The sequence below is a fragment of the Rhopilema esculentum genome, chromosome 10, assembly GCF_057945365.1.
Source record: "Rhopilema esculentum isolate cy_ngs chromosome 10, ASM5794536v1, whole genome shotgun sequence".
Classification (NCBI taxonomy): Eukaryota; Metazoa; Cnidaria; class Scyphozoa; order Rhizostomeae; family Rhizostomatidae; genus Rhopilema; species Rhopilema esculentum.
In genome coordinates, this window is record NC_142824.1 from 10,851,870 (window position 1) to 10,870,323 (window position 18,454).

Sequence of the window (18,454 nt, forward strand, 5' to 3'; positions counted from 1 at the left end):
GAAATCGAAAAAGTTTTTTAAAATTTCCAAGAATATTTTGGCAACTTTTCATGAAACCGCATGCAATGTTAAGATCCTCACATTTATGTTGCTGTAGTCTCTCGATTGCTTGGGCGCCGCGCTGCCGCGCGCATTTAAAGTATCGAGCGTTTGTTTCCTCGTATTGGTACAAGCCTCTCTCCCATCAATTCTATTGTTTTACCACTCGGAGCAGTTCAAAGATTTAACGACATGTAGTGGCAAAAGAGCACAGAGGCAAAATTAGCTGTTTTTGGTCAGGTTTTTAACACAAAAGTGACAATTTGACAAGGTTTACCGGCAGGATGTGACCGGAAAAGCAAGTAAGGGATATGAGAAGGGCAAATAATAATCACATTATTGGAAAAAGTAGCTGTAAATGGTCAACAGCGACGTAACGACGTGTCGTTGGCAAGCCCCGTTAAATCAAGTTTGGATCAAGGTTTGTTGTTTAAAGTATGTCATAAAACTAAATATAGCTTTTAACGCTTAGTTATCAAATATTTAAGCTAATCGTGATAAAATAGAACATTTTTAAGTAGTTTCTGTCTTTTTGAAACTCTGTTGGCCTTAACAATGCGTTCAGTGTGCACTTTTCCAAACTGGCAGATGAAAATTTTGAGATAATATCTCGAGATGTGCTTTACAAGAGTAGTAATGTGATCCTCTTTCATCTCTCCTAGTAAATGGGATTGCATTGAATGATCTTCTAAGGACAAAAATACCCGATTTTTCACAATTTGTATAACGCTGACCAACCTTTTCTACACTACTCCTTGATACATCTTGCCAGTGAAGTAATAGTTCCCTTGCCAATTTGTCGGTCACTTTCACCACTTCAAAAGTGGATAGAGAAGGAACAAATAAATTGCCATATGCTTTGAATGACAGAAGAGTGGACTTCATCTTGAACACTTGATCCCTCCGTGCACTTGGTTGATACAATGCAACTGCACATTCAGGACATTTCATGGTGGCAACCATTTTTTTGGCAATGTAGCCACTGATGTAGTACAATGCATCAAACCTCCAGTTTGTGGATGTGTTTAACAAGGCATGGACAGCAGGATCAATGGTTTGGCTTTTGTCATTAAAAGTTGTATCATCAATAACATCATTGGTGCCCTCTGGCAAATCATTCAAGGCTGTGATGCAATTGGCAGTATTTGGAGCCTCAACATTGTTCCTAATAAGGAGTGCTCTTATTGCATGTTTGAATTGCAAAGCATTTGGATTGTTGTTCCATCCAAAACGACCTCTGATCTTACTGAAGAACATTTCAAGTGCATCTTGGGAGAACCTGTATGACATGACATAGCTAAAGCTATTGGATTCCCTTGAAAGTAGAGACCTACTTATTGCTAGGATGGACTTTGCAGTGGTAAGAAAACCAACTATAAATGTCTTTCGCCTACCCTGATGTATAAGATTGCCCTCTGAATCACACAGTTTTGTCAAGTAATCTCCAGTTTCTTGTACATAGTTTTCTATAACGTCAATATTATCTAGATATATTGGTTGTTTTGTTTTCTTTTTACAGCAATCTGACTTGGGATTTCAAGGCCATTACAGCTGTAGTCAGATGCTTTGAAATGTTTCTCACACAAAACTGAACTCTTAGTGGGTGTCCAATTTTGGCGTCTTGTGGCAGTAACCCATTTGCATAGCAAGTCTGGTTTATTTATTGGAAACCTGTAAAAGTTGTTTAGTAGTTATCAGCTTTCTAAAGCAATCTTGTGTCATGATCATTCTGTTTTTGCAATAATTTCTTTTAGTTCTATGTACTTAGAATGAAATAAACCCAAGTCTTATCATAGGTACATTAGAAAAGTTGAAACATTGAATAAATGATTGGTATTTTTACATTATTTTCCAAAGCTAAGATATTTGTATTACAGACAACAGGATTTCGAAGATAATTAATAGAGAGTGCGGGAAAATAACCGACCCAAGCGAGGCTCAAACTCACTCAATAAGAGAGGGGCAGTGCGGGTGAATGACTCGGCCTTGGGTGTTGGCTTGAAAGCATGACCCGATAGCTCAGCGGTAGAGCACTTGACGTACATAGTCAGGGGTCGTGAGTTCGAGCCTCGCTCGGGTCAGTTATTTTCCCGCACTCTCTATTAAATGTTTGTATTAATGAAATAATTTCAAAGAAATGTAAGTAAATATATAGAACAAGTCATCAAATTAGTACTGTTTCCATTCTTTTTTAATGTTTTGATTTCTGATATAAAAGATTGTTGTAATCCTTTAGTAATCCTACCCATAGATTGCCAATAAGAATTATCTGTTCACCAAAGAAAATTGTTAATATTGCTGTCAGATAGTAAAATGCCTTTAAGAACAAAGAAAATATAAATTAACTGTTAACAGGGGTTTAAAAACTGGTGATTCAAAACTCAAACAATAGCATATGCTGATAAGTCTGAAATTTGAATGACAAGAGGGGAGGGTTTCTTGTAGAGAACAAATTGTTTTGTCCCACTACTGGTGGACTCTGTTTGGTCCAGCATCCATTGCTATGCTCACGTGTTATTCTATAAAAATATGCTCATATGATAGGCCCCAATTTGTGGTTTGCCCTAATAGAATTGCATCATTTAAAGATATTCTTGGGGGGAGTTCTCAATCCAGTAAATTTAATCATGTATCAAAATTAAATCTCAGCAATGTTTGACAATTGCCAGGGCCATGGAAAGGATAGCCAAGGGCCCCGGGTCAGTAACCCCCTGACCCCCTTGGCAATGGGTTACATGGATCCGTGAGATATTTGCAACAGGCATTCAGACCAGGTAGATTTCCCTGCCTGGGTTGCAAGCTTAGGAAACAGTTTAAAATGGTATATTTCCCTTGATGTATATACTATGTACATAGGCCCCGATGAAAGTGGGGGTGGGGGGCAAGGGCACATCCAAGGCTCATAATAAAAGATTTTGCTACCAAGCTCTCTTTGTTTGAACAAATTTTTAGGTGGTCCTGTTGTTTAACAACATTTTCTTGTGCGACCCATTCCCGTACACCAGGGTATTCGACCATCACCCTCCCTGGTGAACCAAGTTTCCATACGAAATTATTTTGGTTTTTGTCCACTGGACCACTCAAGGGCTAACTCCCTTCCTTAAGGTTAAAAATTGGCTTTTTGGAGTTATAAGTAAAAATAAAAAAATATAATTGGCTCAATTTTGTTTTAAACTGAAGCTACTTGCATTCTTACTTACTTGTGGAAGGTTAAATTTTTATTTTCCCCTTCACTCCTTATTGTGCAATTGTAAGCTGAACAAGACTTCGGCATATTGAACAACGTAATCGTATACTTGTACACTGTTAACAATAAAGATAAACGATAGAAACGCGAATAGAAACGAGCTGATAGCGTATGGTCGCAGAAATACCGAAATGAGTAAACAAAGTTTCGCGCGCAATCTTTTTGCCACTCTAAAGCTACCATCTTGAATCCCCTGTGCTGCCACAGGTCACGTGGTACTGTCGGCACTCTAGCGTTCTTAACTCTATGGTCTGATTTTGTTCACCAAACAATGGCTACCAGATAAATTGAAAACGAGGCCAAAACGGCAACACAAGTCGACCATCACTTTACTGTTGGTAATCACTTCACTGATCTCAAAAAAGACTGGATCTAGCTTCTATGTCGCGTGTTTGTGACCATATCTTGTGGCGGCCATCGTAGATGGCCTTAGTAGGCGACTTTATGTAAAGGGCTTATTCGAGGCTATGAAACAAAACAATAATCTAAATGAGAATTGAATCGATTGAATCTAAAGGTCATTGAAATTTTGCCATATGTTTTACTCCTCATCATATGCAAAGAATTTTTGTCAGTTTTGACACTCCATACATCTGACATGGAACCTAAAATGCCCAGTCTTTAGCAAGACGAAGTGAAGGGATATTGAAACATACGGCTCATTCTTGAATGGGAAATCGGCGCTAACTGTGTGACATGGATGTGGTATACAAAATATTATCACTAGAAGAATTCCTTTGACAAATGCCAAATCAACTATACCGATTCCACGACCCTGTTTTATTGATATGATAAGCATTGCAACTTTGAGATTTTATCCAGATCCGAAGATGTGATCACTTTTCTCTAAAGACTTGGTTGTTCAAGAAAATCTGTAAATAGCTGTTTCTGTGGGAAACCTTGTTTAGTTTATCATTTGCAGTATTTCCAGATTTCTTTCTGGAAAGTCTCAATTTCTGCAATTGAATAAGGAATATTTATACAAGCACCAGGCTAAAAATAGAACCAGAAGAGGAAAAGCTATATTGTTTTTGTTAACGTGCGATAGAATTGCAGAGCATGAAAAAAATAAATCTTTCCTATTAAACGCACTGCTTCTTGTCAATTGCGCGAAGGATGCTTTTTTAGACTTCTTGCAACCGTGAACCTCGGCCAAGCCAAGTGAGCTTTGAGAGAATATCCAGGAACTGAAATTTGCAAAGAATTGAAAATGGTGAAATGATGATTAGATTCTGCATAAAAACCTCGACAGTGTAAAGATTTGAAGCATAGAAAACAACACAATCAATCAGGCTATGATTCTTCTCAAAAGTAGTAAATTGAAGAAAAATCGAAGAAAATTCGAAGAAAAATCGATGAAAAGACCCAAACAAACACTTTACAGAAAGGGGAATTGTGAAAGTCTGTCATGTAGAGCTCCATAGAAATTAAACATCAAGATGGTGGCTGGTTATTTTCATAGGCGTTCTTGTTCCGAAGAAGAAATGTTGCTAAATATTCGATCGGATCTGGAGGCCTGAAACAGAATTAAATCAAATCAATTGGAAAGATCGATTCAACCTGTATTTCCATGAGAATACAGTTTGGCAAAGGTTAATTTTTGGGATATGCATAAATATTTTTTGCGATTGAAAATATTGGAACTAAACTTGGCTCTACGAAATTTGCTTTGACGTTTTGTGATTCTCATATCTCTTAAATATGGGATTAGAAATGGAATGATAATGCCATTACGAAAACAAAATGCATGTTAGCCTCAGTGGATCATATAAACTGAGATAGCATTCAAGATACCAAACCACAATAACAACACATTCAATTTAGTTCATGAATTTTGAAAAAAACGAACAACTTTGATTAACTTTCAGGCAAGCTCAATGGAGCGTGAATCGCAGTCCAATGAAAACCAACGTTGAATACAATAGGGACGGACTGCCTTTAGGCAAACAACATTGTATGGAGAGATGGAGACAGGAAGACTTTAGCGACATCGTAAACAACTAGGTTGTCAACTAATTGGCAAGGATTGTAGCTGAATCACATTTTTGGAGAATATTGATTATATGACAAACGTATCTGTTAGGTCAAGAATAATTTTCACCTAGATGCTTTTGATCAAAAATCTGCGATAGGATAACGCTGGGTGATTCAGAAGCCCAGACAATAATGCTTGGAAGGGGAGAAAAGGAGCCAATGAAAATTTGAAACAAAGGTTAAGTGTAGTGTACCAAGAAGACTGTCAGAAACTATTTTTTAATGAAAAAAAGCTAAATACACAAATGGGCAGCAACACATGCATTTGGAGAATTCAACATGTTCAAATCCAACAGAATCAAACGATAGCCTTGAATATCAAATTTACTTTCTATCAATAAATAGTTCTAACTGCAAAAATGGTTATCTTAATAACTGCCAGCAATCTTGCGCTTAAACCTTTCAACATTTTTACATAAAGTGACATTACGATTCAAGCAACAAGAAGATGATAGTCTTCCTGCTAAGATAGATTGACGAAACACAGTATATTCCGCTTAGCATTAATCACTCTCTTTGAAATTGAGCAACAAAATAATGGACTTTAAAACGAAAGAGGATAAATAGTAGACTTTAAAAATGGTTTTGAAAAAAGCAAACATTTTGAAACATAGTATTCAAGCTTTTCGTCTGACTCCCCATCGCGTTTTCTTTGGTATTTTAGTTACCAAGATTGTCTTTCTCTAAAGGTTTACTCTAATCATTTATTGAACCTGCGTTAACAAGCAGAGATATTCTCTACACGTCTGAACATATATCGAAAACTCTAAGCTAGGAAATATATACCAAGTTGTGGATCGAAATAGGCAAATCTGAAACGCGAGCACGTGACTTTTGAGGTTGACCGATCAGTGCCGCTTGCCTATTGAGAATGTAAACGGTTCTTTGCGGTTGTTTTTTATTGTTTACAGTAGTACTAAGAGAAACCGTCCATCCATTCAAAAGTATGGCGTTCCTTCCACGCAAAAGAGTTGCATAACCTACGAGTTTACGTGCCAGTGTGATCCTAGCTACGTAGAACGCACAACCAAAGGTTGGGGGGATGGAACAAAATAGCAAGTCCCTTCGAATCTTTCCCCAAAAGAGAACAGTCTCTTCGATCTTGCAAGTCAAAAACAACAACTCGAGCTATTGGTTTAGCCCGAGCATCGTTCCATCTAGCAGATTTAGAATCTATCTAAGAAATATTTAGAATCTATGAAAAAACCACAATTGTATCGTTTTTACCTTAGGACTCAATTTTCAAAAGACATTCGCAATATTTTCAAAAGACAAACAGCACTGAGTGGGCAACCTTTGCAATCATGTTGTCGTACCACCAAAAAATTGTTGCAAATCAAATTGTTTCCCGCAACTTATTGAACCGAGAAGCAACATTTACAAATGCATACCTTTCTTTTGAAAGGGCGATTAAGCCCTGAAGTAATATTGGCACAACAGTCTGGTCTAGGTATGGTCGTGTGCTCATCCATCTCACATCTCGCCTTGCTTTTTTGGGATCTGTAGCATCTTTTTCCTCTGATATAATTTTCTAAAATAACATTACAATCCAACAAATAAAAGCTTAAGCTTTAATTAAGTTACAATGATTACTTTTGAAAATTAGAATGTTATATTACACAAAATAAGGTTTATTATTGGATAGCTGTATTGAGACATTTTGTAACCTCAAATTCAAAAAATTTGCAAAACTAGCTAACAAGTAAGGTAACGGCTGCATTAGATATGATAACGGATGATGGGCTGTAAAATTGAATGTAAACAATAGGCTAATGGCGGCGTGTTGGTAGCTCTAGTGTTATCCTTTCTACTGATGTAAGCGAAATCATGCACACAGTGCAATGTCATCGATCCTACTCTTACAGATTATATCCTGCGTGAGATCATTGGAGAGAGCAATTTTGAAAACACATGAATTTTCAATTAAGCGGCAAAATAATGACGTCATAAAAATTATATTCTTAAAAATTTCAATTTTGAACACATGGCCAGAAAGAAAACGGTAAAAATACTCTAAATGTGCAAAATCAGTCGAATCTGCAACAGATTTCCTTAGATTTTGGCCAATTTTGAAGTTGGCTAACGGATTACTGTTATTTTGGCCGTGGAGTCGAAATATAGGAGTTTGATGGGGGGAAAGCTCAAAAGTTTATATTTCAGGCAGTTTGATCAGATCTGACTAATTTTACAAGTTTAGAGATATTTCATGGTGCGGTTTCAGACTTTATGTTCAAAATCAAAAAATTCTCAAAGTAGATATTTGTGACATAAACACTTAAGCTAATTAGGCAACTTTGAATCTATAAATGACTCTATAAAAGACTCATTGTATATTAGTTTTGAAAACAATGATTGTTCACAAGATAAGAGCAAAACTAGAATTACAGAAAATGCAACATTATCAGCTTATAGAAAAGGAGCATAAAACTGGGAAACATGCCTGCAAGGTATCTGTGAGACCAGCCTCTGTCATTGGAGAAGAGGTTTGGTTCTGTAGAAAAAAAGGATATAGAAGTTACCAGGAATTAACAGCAAAGAGTAAAGGAAACGGTAAAGGAAACAGTGATAAAAGTATGAAAGCTTTTAGTGGTTTCTAAGAAGTGACTAGTTGAAAAATGTTTAATTATTGGCAAATCAAACATATCTATTTAGAAATACATACCAACTCATCTTTCCCTTGCTCTGCTTCTCCACCTTTATGAAAACAGTATTTGTTAAATAAAAAATATTAAGTTGTATTTACAAATAAATATGCTGGGCAAGTAAAGATTTAAATTGTTTACAAAACGTAATGAAAAGAAGACCTTCTATAGCTAACAATTAATTCAGTAAATCCTCTTTTTACCAGTCCAACCAAGGGGCATAAAAATCAATGAAACAAAAAAGGTGTACACTTGTGTGGTTTAGCAAGTTGTGCTTTGATAAATGATGGCCAAAAATTAATATAACTAAAATATGACTTTGCACATTTGAAAGTTTAACATAATTATGATGTATGATGTTTATGTTGTTTCTTTAGAAGATGTCTTAGGCATTACCAATTGATCCTGGTGACTTTGATGAAGATGTTGACATTACAATTGACTGATTTCAAGAAATTTTCAAAGCTGCTAGGAAAGTTTTTTGAGAACATGAGGGCATGAGGACATTTTTATGACATTTTCACATTGAATTATTAATGAGCTCCTAAATTCTAATAGTAAATAAATAAATAAATAAATAAATAAATGAATTAATTAATTAATAAATTAATAACTAAATGAATAAATTAAATAATTAAACTAATTGACTGATTAATAAATAAATTAATAAATAATATACAAAATAATATACAAAAAATAAATAAATTAATAAGCTCCCTCCGGGGCTTAATAGAGCTTTTACGGTAAGTAAAAAGTTTGTAATATGCTCATCATCAAGAACTGTATTGAGGTGCTGGGTGATTGTGCCTGATTTGTGATAAAACTTCAATCATATTTATATTGTTTCAGCAAATGCAAAAGTATACAAAATTTTGATAGTAACCAATTTAGACCAGACAAACACTTCAAGAAAAGGTTTCAAAACATTTAGAAATAGCCTTTTCTAGCTTCTCTCTTTCAGTAAATTATCTAATAAAAGTAAACTGTGAACAATATACATCGTCACTCCCACAATATGGGTATTCTTAAATGTGCTTGCTAAAGTAGAAACCTGGCAAAGAGCTTGCATAGGATTTAGCTTCTTACAAGATTTGTGTTTTTGAATTGTTTTTAAAAGGCCTCTTAAGACAAAAGTTTTAATTTTTTTATTCATTGACTTAATATATGGCTTTCACTAAATTTAGCACACAAAAAATTGTGTTCTTTTAAAAATTCTAATTATTCATTTTGCTTATTTCCAAGAAAAAACTGACAACTTAGACAACTTATTTGGTGAAGTTGCCATGTCAGAATGCTTTGCTCTTGCTCCCGTGAATTTCTAGCTAAGTAAATTGTTCATTGAAGCGTTCACTTGAAGTTTTAATTGGGACTGTGTCTCAATGATACAAGCCAGTTATAACATATATAATGCGAATAGCTACATAATATCTGAAATATGTTGCAACCAGGCTTGTAAAAATTGAGACATAAACCATATTTGAAACAAATTAACTATTTAAAAACCACACTTTCAACTGAATTTTTATTGGTAAGAAGTCTGTCAAGCATTTGTTTTTCATCCAAATATTGTTGACTGTTCTATCAATATTGCTCAAAATAGTAAAATCTTTTTGGAACTTGGCACTTGAATCAAACAATTGCAAAGGTGGCAATTTTCTATGAAAGGTTAAAGATGTATGCTAAAACTGAAAGTATGTTATAAACCAGCATCTTATAATGAAAGTATACTGAAGTCTAAATTTAAAGACGTCTGGGCATAAGTTGATATTGGATGATGGTGGGCTATTTTCATGACAATAAGGTTTATCTTGGCCTTGCACAGGCCATGGGATTTTCATGATACATTAAAAGTCAAATATGGTATTTCCATATAGGGTATCCCTATACGTATTATAAGATGCTGGCTCGTTACGATCTCGGTTTTATGCTACGCATTATAGACGATTTTCTTTATCGATTTTGTTCCTACTCACCTTCGTCCTAATTAGCTCCTTATTCTTGTCTTATACTCTAAGGATTATTACGCCTACTAATATGTGATTTTGTTTTCTTCTACACTTGTGAAAAAATAGTTGTTTTGTTAAATTTATTAGCTTGCTGTAAAAAAATATTTATTTGTAATTTTATTGTTATTCGTCTTACGAGAATTCACCTAAAGCCTAATGCTGCTTTCAAAAGTTTCTTCGCGTCCTTCGAGTTTGCCAATCCCATAGTCGCAATCCAACTAACTGTCCAATAAAAATTTAAAAAATTAGGCCTAAACCACGGTTTGAAAAAGTTGTCTTCTGGAGATTATTTTAAAACGAAAATTCTGCTTTCTGATATGTTAAGTCTAGAAAATATACTTTCACAGATATATATGAAGATGCTTACTTGATGACATGGTTTTACTGCCGTCTATGCTGAAACTCCCACTATGACCATCTGCCGCCATTTCTCTCCAGTAGTGTAGAAGATCAACATCAACAATCAGCCTCGTTTGAGATTTGTTCCCATAGAAAAGCCAGTCAAAACAGAAATTCAACTTTGTTCATGCATCATGTCCATGGATACAGGTCGATGCCATAGCAAATGAGGCTCTATAAGGGGTATTTGAAATATGAAATAATTGAGATTTTCGGGATGAAAATATAAATATTTAGATTTTTGAATCTTCAAATATGAAATAACTTTGGTTCCCAGTATGAAATGTAGAATAACAAAATAACTGAATACCTCTTTAAATGTTGTGTGAGAATTATCTACCTGATAACAGCATTGACTTTTTATACATTCCAAAAAGTTACATAACAAGTTATTGTAATACCTGAACTACACGCTACTTCACATACACTACAAAGACGATACCCCAAGGAGCATCAACTCTGTCTACCCCGGGGCCATAATATAGAGAGGAAAAAATGCACGTTCGTAATTACAAAGACTTGAAGATATAAGAGACAATTGATCTCAAGCATTGATTCAAGTTACTATTGATCTGTAGACCTGTTAAAGGCAGTCTGTCCCCTCAATGATTGGCTAATATGAACAATAGGTCTTCCCGCCTTAACGGATAACGGATTACGATGCTTGCTTTGGCTGGCCTGAAACTGCGAGCAAAAAGCTATCGGGAATGGCAAGAAGATTTAATTAATGGGATTGAATGATGATAATGGAAGCATCTCCTTTCACTGTTGACAAATTTGTCTAAGAAACCAAACAGGGAGCCGGAGCCATATCTTTCTAGTCACAGCTTCACTACAACGGGAAAACAGGCATTTGATTCAAAAGCTCTGGAATCAAAGTTGTTTCTGATTGGTAACGGTGCGTGAATTTCACTCCCGTGAAAATAAAGTTGAGCATAATAGGGGACAGACTGCCTTTAAGATACCAACCATATTATACCTGGGTTGTTCTTTTAATCTTTTAAATCTTTCTAGGGGTTTAAAAGGCTTTTCATACTTTACGTTTAGGAAAAATACCAATAACATAAAATCTACCGCAAATACTTTTGGCTTATATTATCTCAACGAAATAGACGAGAGCATCAAACATCGTCAACATGTTTTTATCTACAATGCTTTATTAAGTTATTCTTATCTTGAAAATGTTTCTGACCATATCTTTGATTTCAGTATGGCGCCAATAAGTAATGCTAAAAGTGATTACAAGTTACGCAAGAAGATTAAGCTATAGGCAATATTATGAGAAGCCACAAATACGCAACCGCAAAGAGAAATTGGCCCACTCCAACTTTTTATTTAAACTTGATGAAAGTTCAAACTATAAAAATAAAGGCCACTGATTATTTTAAGCCTTGGAAACATTCTGGTAGTTGACCAGAAGTCGCTTTGCTGGAAGCATGAAAAATGCACGGTCAGCAAAATTTCGACATTCGAATTTTTTAAATCTGATGATACCGTCAGAAAAAGCTTGGAACGTGGACATGACTTCCGGTCTTCTGCCAGAAGGTTCCCAAGGCTTAATGATTTTAACCTTAAAAATTTCGGCTATGCTGGTTGCTAGATGGTTATGCAAAATTCCGTCTATAAAATATCTACTCTTTAGAAACATGTAGTCAATCTGCAGCATTTATTTTGATTTCTTCTTGAGAACATCGTAAGATTTGATTTCACTTAGTTTTAGCTTCGCATTAACATTATTTTAGCATTATCTCTTTCTATTGAATGCACCTAAGACTGTAAGTGACTAAAAATAATAGTATGACTATAGTATGAAGAATCGATTAAACAACTGAATTTACTGGTTGTTAGGGTTCTTGGCGGTTAGTAGAGCCAAAGAAGATGTCCTAAAATTCAAAGTTAAAAAATCTTTCAAGCTCATTGTCTCTCCCAGGCATGTTTCTAACTAGCCCCTTCAGGTTGTACCCTCCACACAAAATACTTAAGACTATCAGTTTTGGTACATGTATGTTTTTAGAGTTTCTTTAGTTGTTCCCAAAAAATAAGTTGAGCAAAACAATGATAAATATTTCATTCAGTGGCCTTAGATTCCCTATAAAAGTACCAAATGATTCCACAGTTCAAAAGAGAATCAATTCTCTATTCTTACCCAAGTACGGAATCTATTTGGTTTTTTATGCACCCATCGAAGGCTTTCGAGAGGTCCATTGATTGTATCAAACATGACCTCCTTATAGCAAAACTAGATGCTTACGGATTCAGCCATGAAGGACTGTGTCTTGTTGATAGCTACTTGGAAAATAGGCATCAGACAGTAAAGATTAATGGATCATTCAGTACCTACAAGTACACAAGTATATAAGTATTGTGGAGCCACACTTTCGCTATTGTTGTTCGTTGTGGGGCTGTTGTGGTCTTACCGAAATCAAACGCTTACAAAAACTACAAAACCGGGCTGCTCGTATTGTATCTGGCAGAAGTTTTGATGCACCGAGCCAACCACTCATAAAGGAGCTGGGCTGGATGACCATAGACGAGCTAATCGCTAATGAGTCAAATGTCATGGTCTTCAAATCGATTCATGGACTGGCTCTACAATACATGTGTGATCTTTTCACAGAAAAATCCAAGTTAAATTCTAGGAATCTTAGGAATACATCAACTGACCTAAGGCTACTAAAAAAGCTCCAAAAACGGACAGAAATGCTTCTCGTTAAGAGGTGCTGGGTCTTGGAATGGCCTTTCAGCCGAGTGTAAACAGGCATCTTCCTTGACCAACTTCAAAAAAATCTTGCAAAATTGTAAATAGGCGTAATTGTAAATTGTAAATTACCATTTCGCCTTTCGTTATAAATATTTGTAGTAAAATTAAACTCAAGTTAAAATAGGATTTATTTTAGATTGTAAATATTGAATTGTAATTAGGATAATTTGTTTTTTATAAGAATTTCTGTAAGTATTTCAAGTGGAGGGCCCCTGAAAATCAGCATTGCTGAAGGGCTACCCTTAAACATTTGAAATGAAATGAAATGAATGAAATACAAACAACTGTTCCTTGGTGTTCCGCAAGGATCAGTTCTTGGTTCCCTTATCTTGAACATATACATAAATGACTTACTTCTCTCCTTACTTCTCTCTTTCGGAAAGGAGGAATGTTTTACTACAAGTACATATTCTTTTCTTCTCAGCCAGTGTTGCCACACGTAGGGATTTCTACCTACTTTGGGGATTTTCAAAAGTTTATAGATTGTAAGGAAAGCCTACGGGATAAATCAAGAAAAGTAGGTAGTTTTCTGGAAATTGTAGGGATTTATATTTGTCTGCGGCCAAACAATTAGATTGCTTGTTTTTCATAGCTTTGAACATCAATTTCCACTGACTTTTCATGCAAATGCCGCAAATATTCCGCAAATGCCGCAATATATTCCGCAAAAAAACGCAAAACCATAGTTTACGTCAGAGTAACATCTTACAAAAGCATTATTTTTTATAGTTGAATAATTGTTTTGGTCCTCGATCTTTATGGCTTTTAAAAATAGACTTTCGCTAAAAGTTGTCCTTAGAAGCATGAGTGGACGTGGGTAAAAACGTAGGGATATTTTGAAAAATGTAGGGATTTGTGGGGAGAATCCATGCTGACATGCGTAGGTGGAAGTAGGTAGAAATCGCCTGCGCAGTAGGGAGAAACGCTGGGTGTGGGAACACTGCTTCTCACTTTCCTGTCCTCTGCCAGGAGGGGCAGAGAGGGCAAGCTGTGCCCCTAAATACCCACTCCTAAGAAACAATTATTGAATCTGGTAGATAATTGATGGCTAGTTTAGCCACTCTAGTTCGTTTAGCCATTAGAAATTAAAAAAAAATAGAAAACCCCCCTTTTTGCTGTCGGTCTTTGATAACGGAAAATTATTTTTCAGAGGACGATAATATACTTCGAAAACAATGGCGTCTTACAAGATACGGTCTATTTTGCCCATCATCAGAACGAGAATGTAACGCTTATTTTATGCCTTGATACAAAAAACATGTGAAGTAAATAATTATATGATTTACATTTGATTCTTGTGATTATTATTTTCCGTTTTACATTCTCAATGATTCTGCAACCATGAAGAATAAGCGGACAATCAAAATCTTACAGCCAGCCCATTGCCATGATTTTAGTAAAACCAAATATTTTGAATAATGGCAATGCCATTTACTACCAACGTGCATGGAAAATTATGGTCCAACTTATTCTTTAGGAATTGATATTGACAAACGTTCTGGTAGAAGAAGGTTTCATTTTCTAACAAAATAGTTTGCGAAATTGCATGTTTAAAAGGGCATGGTACTAAATTGCATCTTTGAAAGGGCATTGGCCTTCCCACAACAAAAGGTGCACGGCAATATACATTTAACCAGGACTGCAGCTATGGACTGCCATACCCGTTAAAAAAGTCTCACAGAATCTTGATATTCTAATGGTTGCGAAAACCCTGGTAGGTGCCAGAGCCACAAAATTTCCAGCGCGTAAACAGAAAGCCAAGCGGAGAAGCGGAGGAGCGTCTAGATGAGAAAAGTGCTTTCTTCTATCTTCTATTTCTGCACTTGAATTTACGTGGCTCTGGTACCTAGGGTACGAAAACAAGAATTGATGGTTCTTTCCCAAAAGAACAATTCTATATTGATGGCGGCTTGGTAGAAATGGTGAAGGTGGAGTTCTGTACAATGCCTGCCAAAAGTACTTGGAACACCCAGCAATTTACGCTGCATTTGATATCTTTCATTCCTTTCATGAAAAAAAATTCTACTTTCGCCCCCTTCCCCTTTGAACAATGTTGATGATTTAGAGAAATATCATAAAAGAAGCGCAAAAGAAAGTGCTTCCTAAAATCCTAACCCGTTTGATAGTAAACCAACATTGTTCTGTAGGGGAGAGGGGGATGATTGATTTTGACCTTGGAAATTGATGTCAGTGTTCCAAGACTTTTGGCAGGCATTGTAGGTCTATGTGAAGAATGACATCACAATGAAACGGTTAGAATCATTCAAGTTTGAATTTGACATAGAATGTATTTGTTCTGAAATTAGGTGGGCTCTTTTCAGTGTTTACCGTCCACCGTCCCAAGCACAAGATATTTTTTTGAAAAGCTTGGCAAAGCCGTGGATGTTCACAGTGAATGATATGACAAATTCTTGTTACTTGGGGATTTTAATACAATAGCAACAGATCAACAGATTCGTACTTTTATGAATAGCTATGACCTCGGAAATCTTGTAAAAGAGCCAACCTTTTTCAAATCTGATGCTGATAATCCACAGTGCATTGACAAAATCTTAACAAACAGAACATGCCACTACCTTCGAGGGTCTCTCTGACTTTCACAGAATGATAGTCACAGTTTTGAAAACAACGTACCCAAAAGCTGGACTCACTGTTATTAATGATAAAGATTATCTTAGCTTTTCGGAGCAGAGTTTCAAACGAGAACTGAAGGAAGAGTTAGCTAGTATCAAAGCAACTGATCTAGACTACAATTCATTTCAAAATTGGTTTGAAAAAGTACTTGATCAGCATGCACCAATGAAGAAGAGATACGCAAGGGCCAATGATGGTCCCTTCCTTAATGAATCGATTCTTTGTAAAGTCGCTGCATTCTAGGTTGAAAAATTTATAACATAAAATCCCATTTATAACAATGCGAAACATGTTTCGTCGATAGCGTAATTTGTATGTCAAATTATCTAGAACTGAAACAAGAAATTTTTATAATAATTTGAATACTTCTGATATGACTGACAACAAAACATTTTGGCAAATTGCAAAACATATCCTTTCCGGTAAAGATCGGTCTAATTCAAAAATTACCCTTATCGATAATAATACGATAATTTCCAATGATAACGAAGTTGCAGAAACCATGAATTATTATTTTGTATCTATTACTGACTCATTAGGTCTGACAGAGAACAGGGAGATTACCATAAGTACAGAAAGTGTATCAGGTCCTATAGAAAGGGCTATGAGTTAGTAGGTTTGCCCAAATTAACGATTTCTTCAAATTTCAAGAGGTTACTATGGAACAGATGAAATTGAGAGACTTAATCCTGAAAAAGCAATAACCCTCAGGAGTATACCCCCAACGTGCTGAAAAGCAGCTTCCGTGAGGATATTGTCAACTGTTTCGAAGGTTTTTGAGAGATTTATTGATAAGCAGATTTTTGATTATATGCAACCTCATTTATCGCCAATTCTATGCGGTTTTCGGTACAATGCACAACACGCATTAGTTCGAATGCTTGTAAAATGGAAAATAAGCTTAGACAAGGGAGAGAATGTTGGCGCCAAGGGAGAGAATCCTTATGGACCCAATGAATCCAAATGCGGTTGATTATATTAAACGTGACCTCCTTATAGCAAAACTAGATGCTTATGGATTCGGTAATGAAGGGCATCAGAGAGTTAAGATTAATGGGTCATTCAGTAACTATAAACAATTGTTTCGTGGTGTTCCACAAGAAACAGTTCTTGGTCCTATGTTCTTTTATATCTAAATAAATGATTTACTGTTCTCCTTAAAGAAAAAGGATATCTGCAAATACGTGGATGATACAACCATATATGCGTGTGATCAAAATTTTAATAATGTAACTGCGAGGCTAGAGAATGATTCAAGCATTATTATCCAATGGTTCGCTGATAGCTTTATGAAGTTGAATACAAACAGGTATAATTTACTTATTCTTGGCAGAAATTCTAATCAGCAGGTCAAGTTAATGTGGGAGATTCTATCATAGAAAATTCGGAAGAGGAAAAGCTACTAGGTGTTATGATAGACAAAAGACTCAGTTCTGAGACACATACCAGTAAGTTGTGTAAAAAGGCTGGTAGCAAACTCACCGCCCTCGCTCGCATATCTGGATACATGGACGCTAATAAACTTAAAATCTTAATGAAAGCTTTTGTAATTAGTCAATTTGAATACTGTCCACTGGTCTGGATGTTCCACAGTAGGCACTTAAATAGCTAGGTTAATGAAATACATGAAAGGGCCCCGAGAATTGCCTACAAGGACTATGATTCTAGCTTCAACACTTTGCTTGAAAAATATGACTCGGAAAAATATTCATGTAAAGCACCTGCAAAATTCTAAGATTGAAACGTTTAAAAGAGAGATAAATATCAATCCTCTTTTTAAGAAGGAGATTTTCTGCGAGCGTCTTGTTTTTGAAAATAATAACAATAATTATATTGAATAACAATAATGAATTTATGCTACCAAAGGGTGAGAACAACACGTGACCGATCCGAAACTATCAAATATAAAGGACAACGTTTTTGACTCTCTACCTTAGCACATAAGGAATGCTCAATTTATCATCGAGTTTAAGAAAGCTGGAGTTGGCTAGCTAAAAGCTGGAATGGCACTGACTGCATGTGCAAATTATGTAGGTTGTCCGTACCACAGCTTGGATTTTTGCAATACTATCATCATTTACATAGATGGACTTTCGGGTTTTGAATAGCTCAGATTTTTACACAACTACGTTTTTGATTCTGTTTTAAAGTTCACTATGTACTTGAAATTTTATGTATTTAATCTTGTATGCATTTATGCGATGTATTAGTTTCAACAGTTGGCTTGGATTAGCTCTAGTATACTTCACTGTAACTAGCTATGTAGCGCAACTTCAAATGAATCTATTATTACTTTTATCTCTGCGATGCATTGGCAGTTTGTGCTACCAAAGATAGAAGCTTTTTCCTCTAGAACCTATGCCATTTCATTCAATGAACCTTCAATCAGAGAAAGCCAAGAACAAACTAGGTGTAACATAGTGAAAGTAGATTATTGTTCTTTAAATACGAGATAGGTTGAGCTTCTTTGAGCAAGAATGCTTTCTGGGTTTAGCAGGCTTGCAAAGGTGGAAGGGCTCTAGCTTGACATGCTTTGGTAAAAAAGTCTGGACCAAAAAATCCTATGTCTTGAAAAAACAAAAACAACAACAGAACGCTTTATGTCTGACATCACAAAATATGTGCTCAAGCCTTGAAACAAATTTTTGTCATCAAATGTAAGTGTCTTCAGACACTTCTTTTCACAACTTAA

The 18,454-nt window shown here is 35.6% G+C and overlaps 1 protein-coding gene across 1 annotated transcript; it reads right to left on the bottom strand.

Annotated features, from left to right (window-relative positions):
• Window positions 1–4,570: 4,570 nt before the first annotated feature.
• LOC135688712 (protein dpy-30 homolog) lies at window positions 4,571–10,459 on the bottom strand. The gene is made up of 5 exons (XM_065205674.2): window positions 10,336–10,459; window positions 7,983–8,014; window positions 7,761–7,811; window positions 6,712–6,851; window positions 4,571–4,802 (listed from the first exon to the last, which is right to left on the bottom strand). The coding sequence occupies exons 1-5, from the start codon at window positions 10,394–10,396 to the stop codon at window positions 4,721–4,723; spliced, it is 366 nt and encodes a 121-aa protein (XP_065061746.2). The 5' UTR covers window positions 10,397–10,459; the 3' UTR covers window positions 4,571–4,720.
• Window positions 10,460–18,454: the final 7,995 nt, after the last annotated feature.

Bases quoted from the DNA above. Each gene is read 5' to 3' on its own strand.
- LOC135688712 (XM_065205674.2), bottom strand. From the start codon at position 10,396: ATGGCGGCAGATGGTCATAGTGGGAGTTTCAGCATAGACGGCAGTAAA. The intron at 8,015-10,335 runs GTAAGCATCTTC...GTTTTCATAAAG, and splicing joins CAGTAAAACCATGTCATCAA to GTGGAGAAGCAGAGCAAGGG. The intron at 4,803-6,711 runs GTATGCATTTGT...ATTCTGTTTCAG, and splicing joins ATCGCCCTTTCAAAAGAAAG to GCCTCCAGATCCGATCGAAT.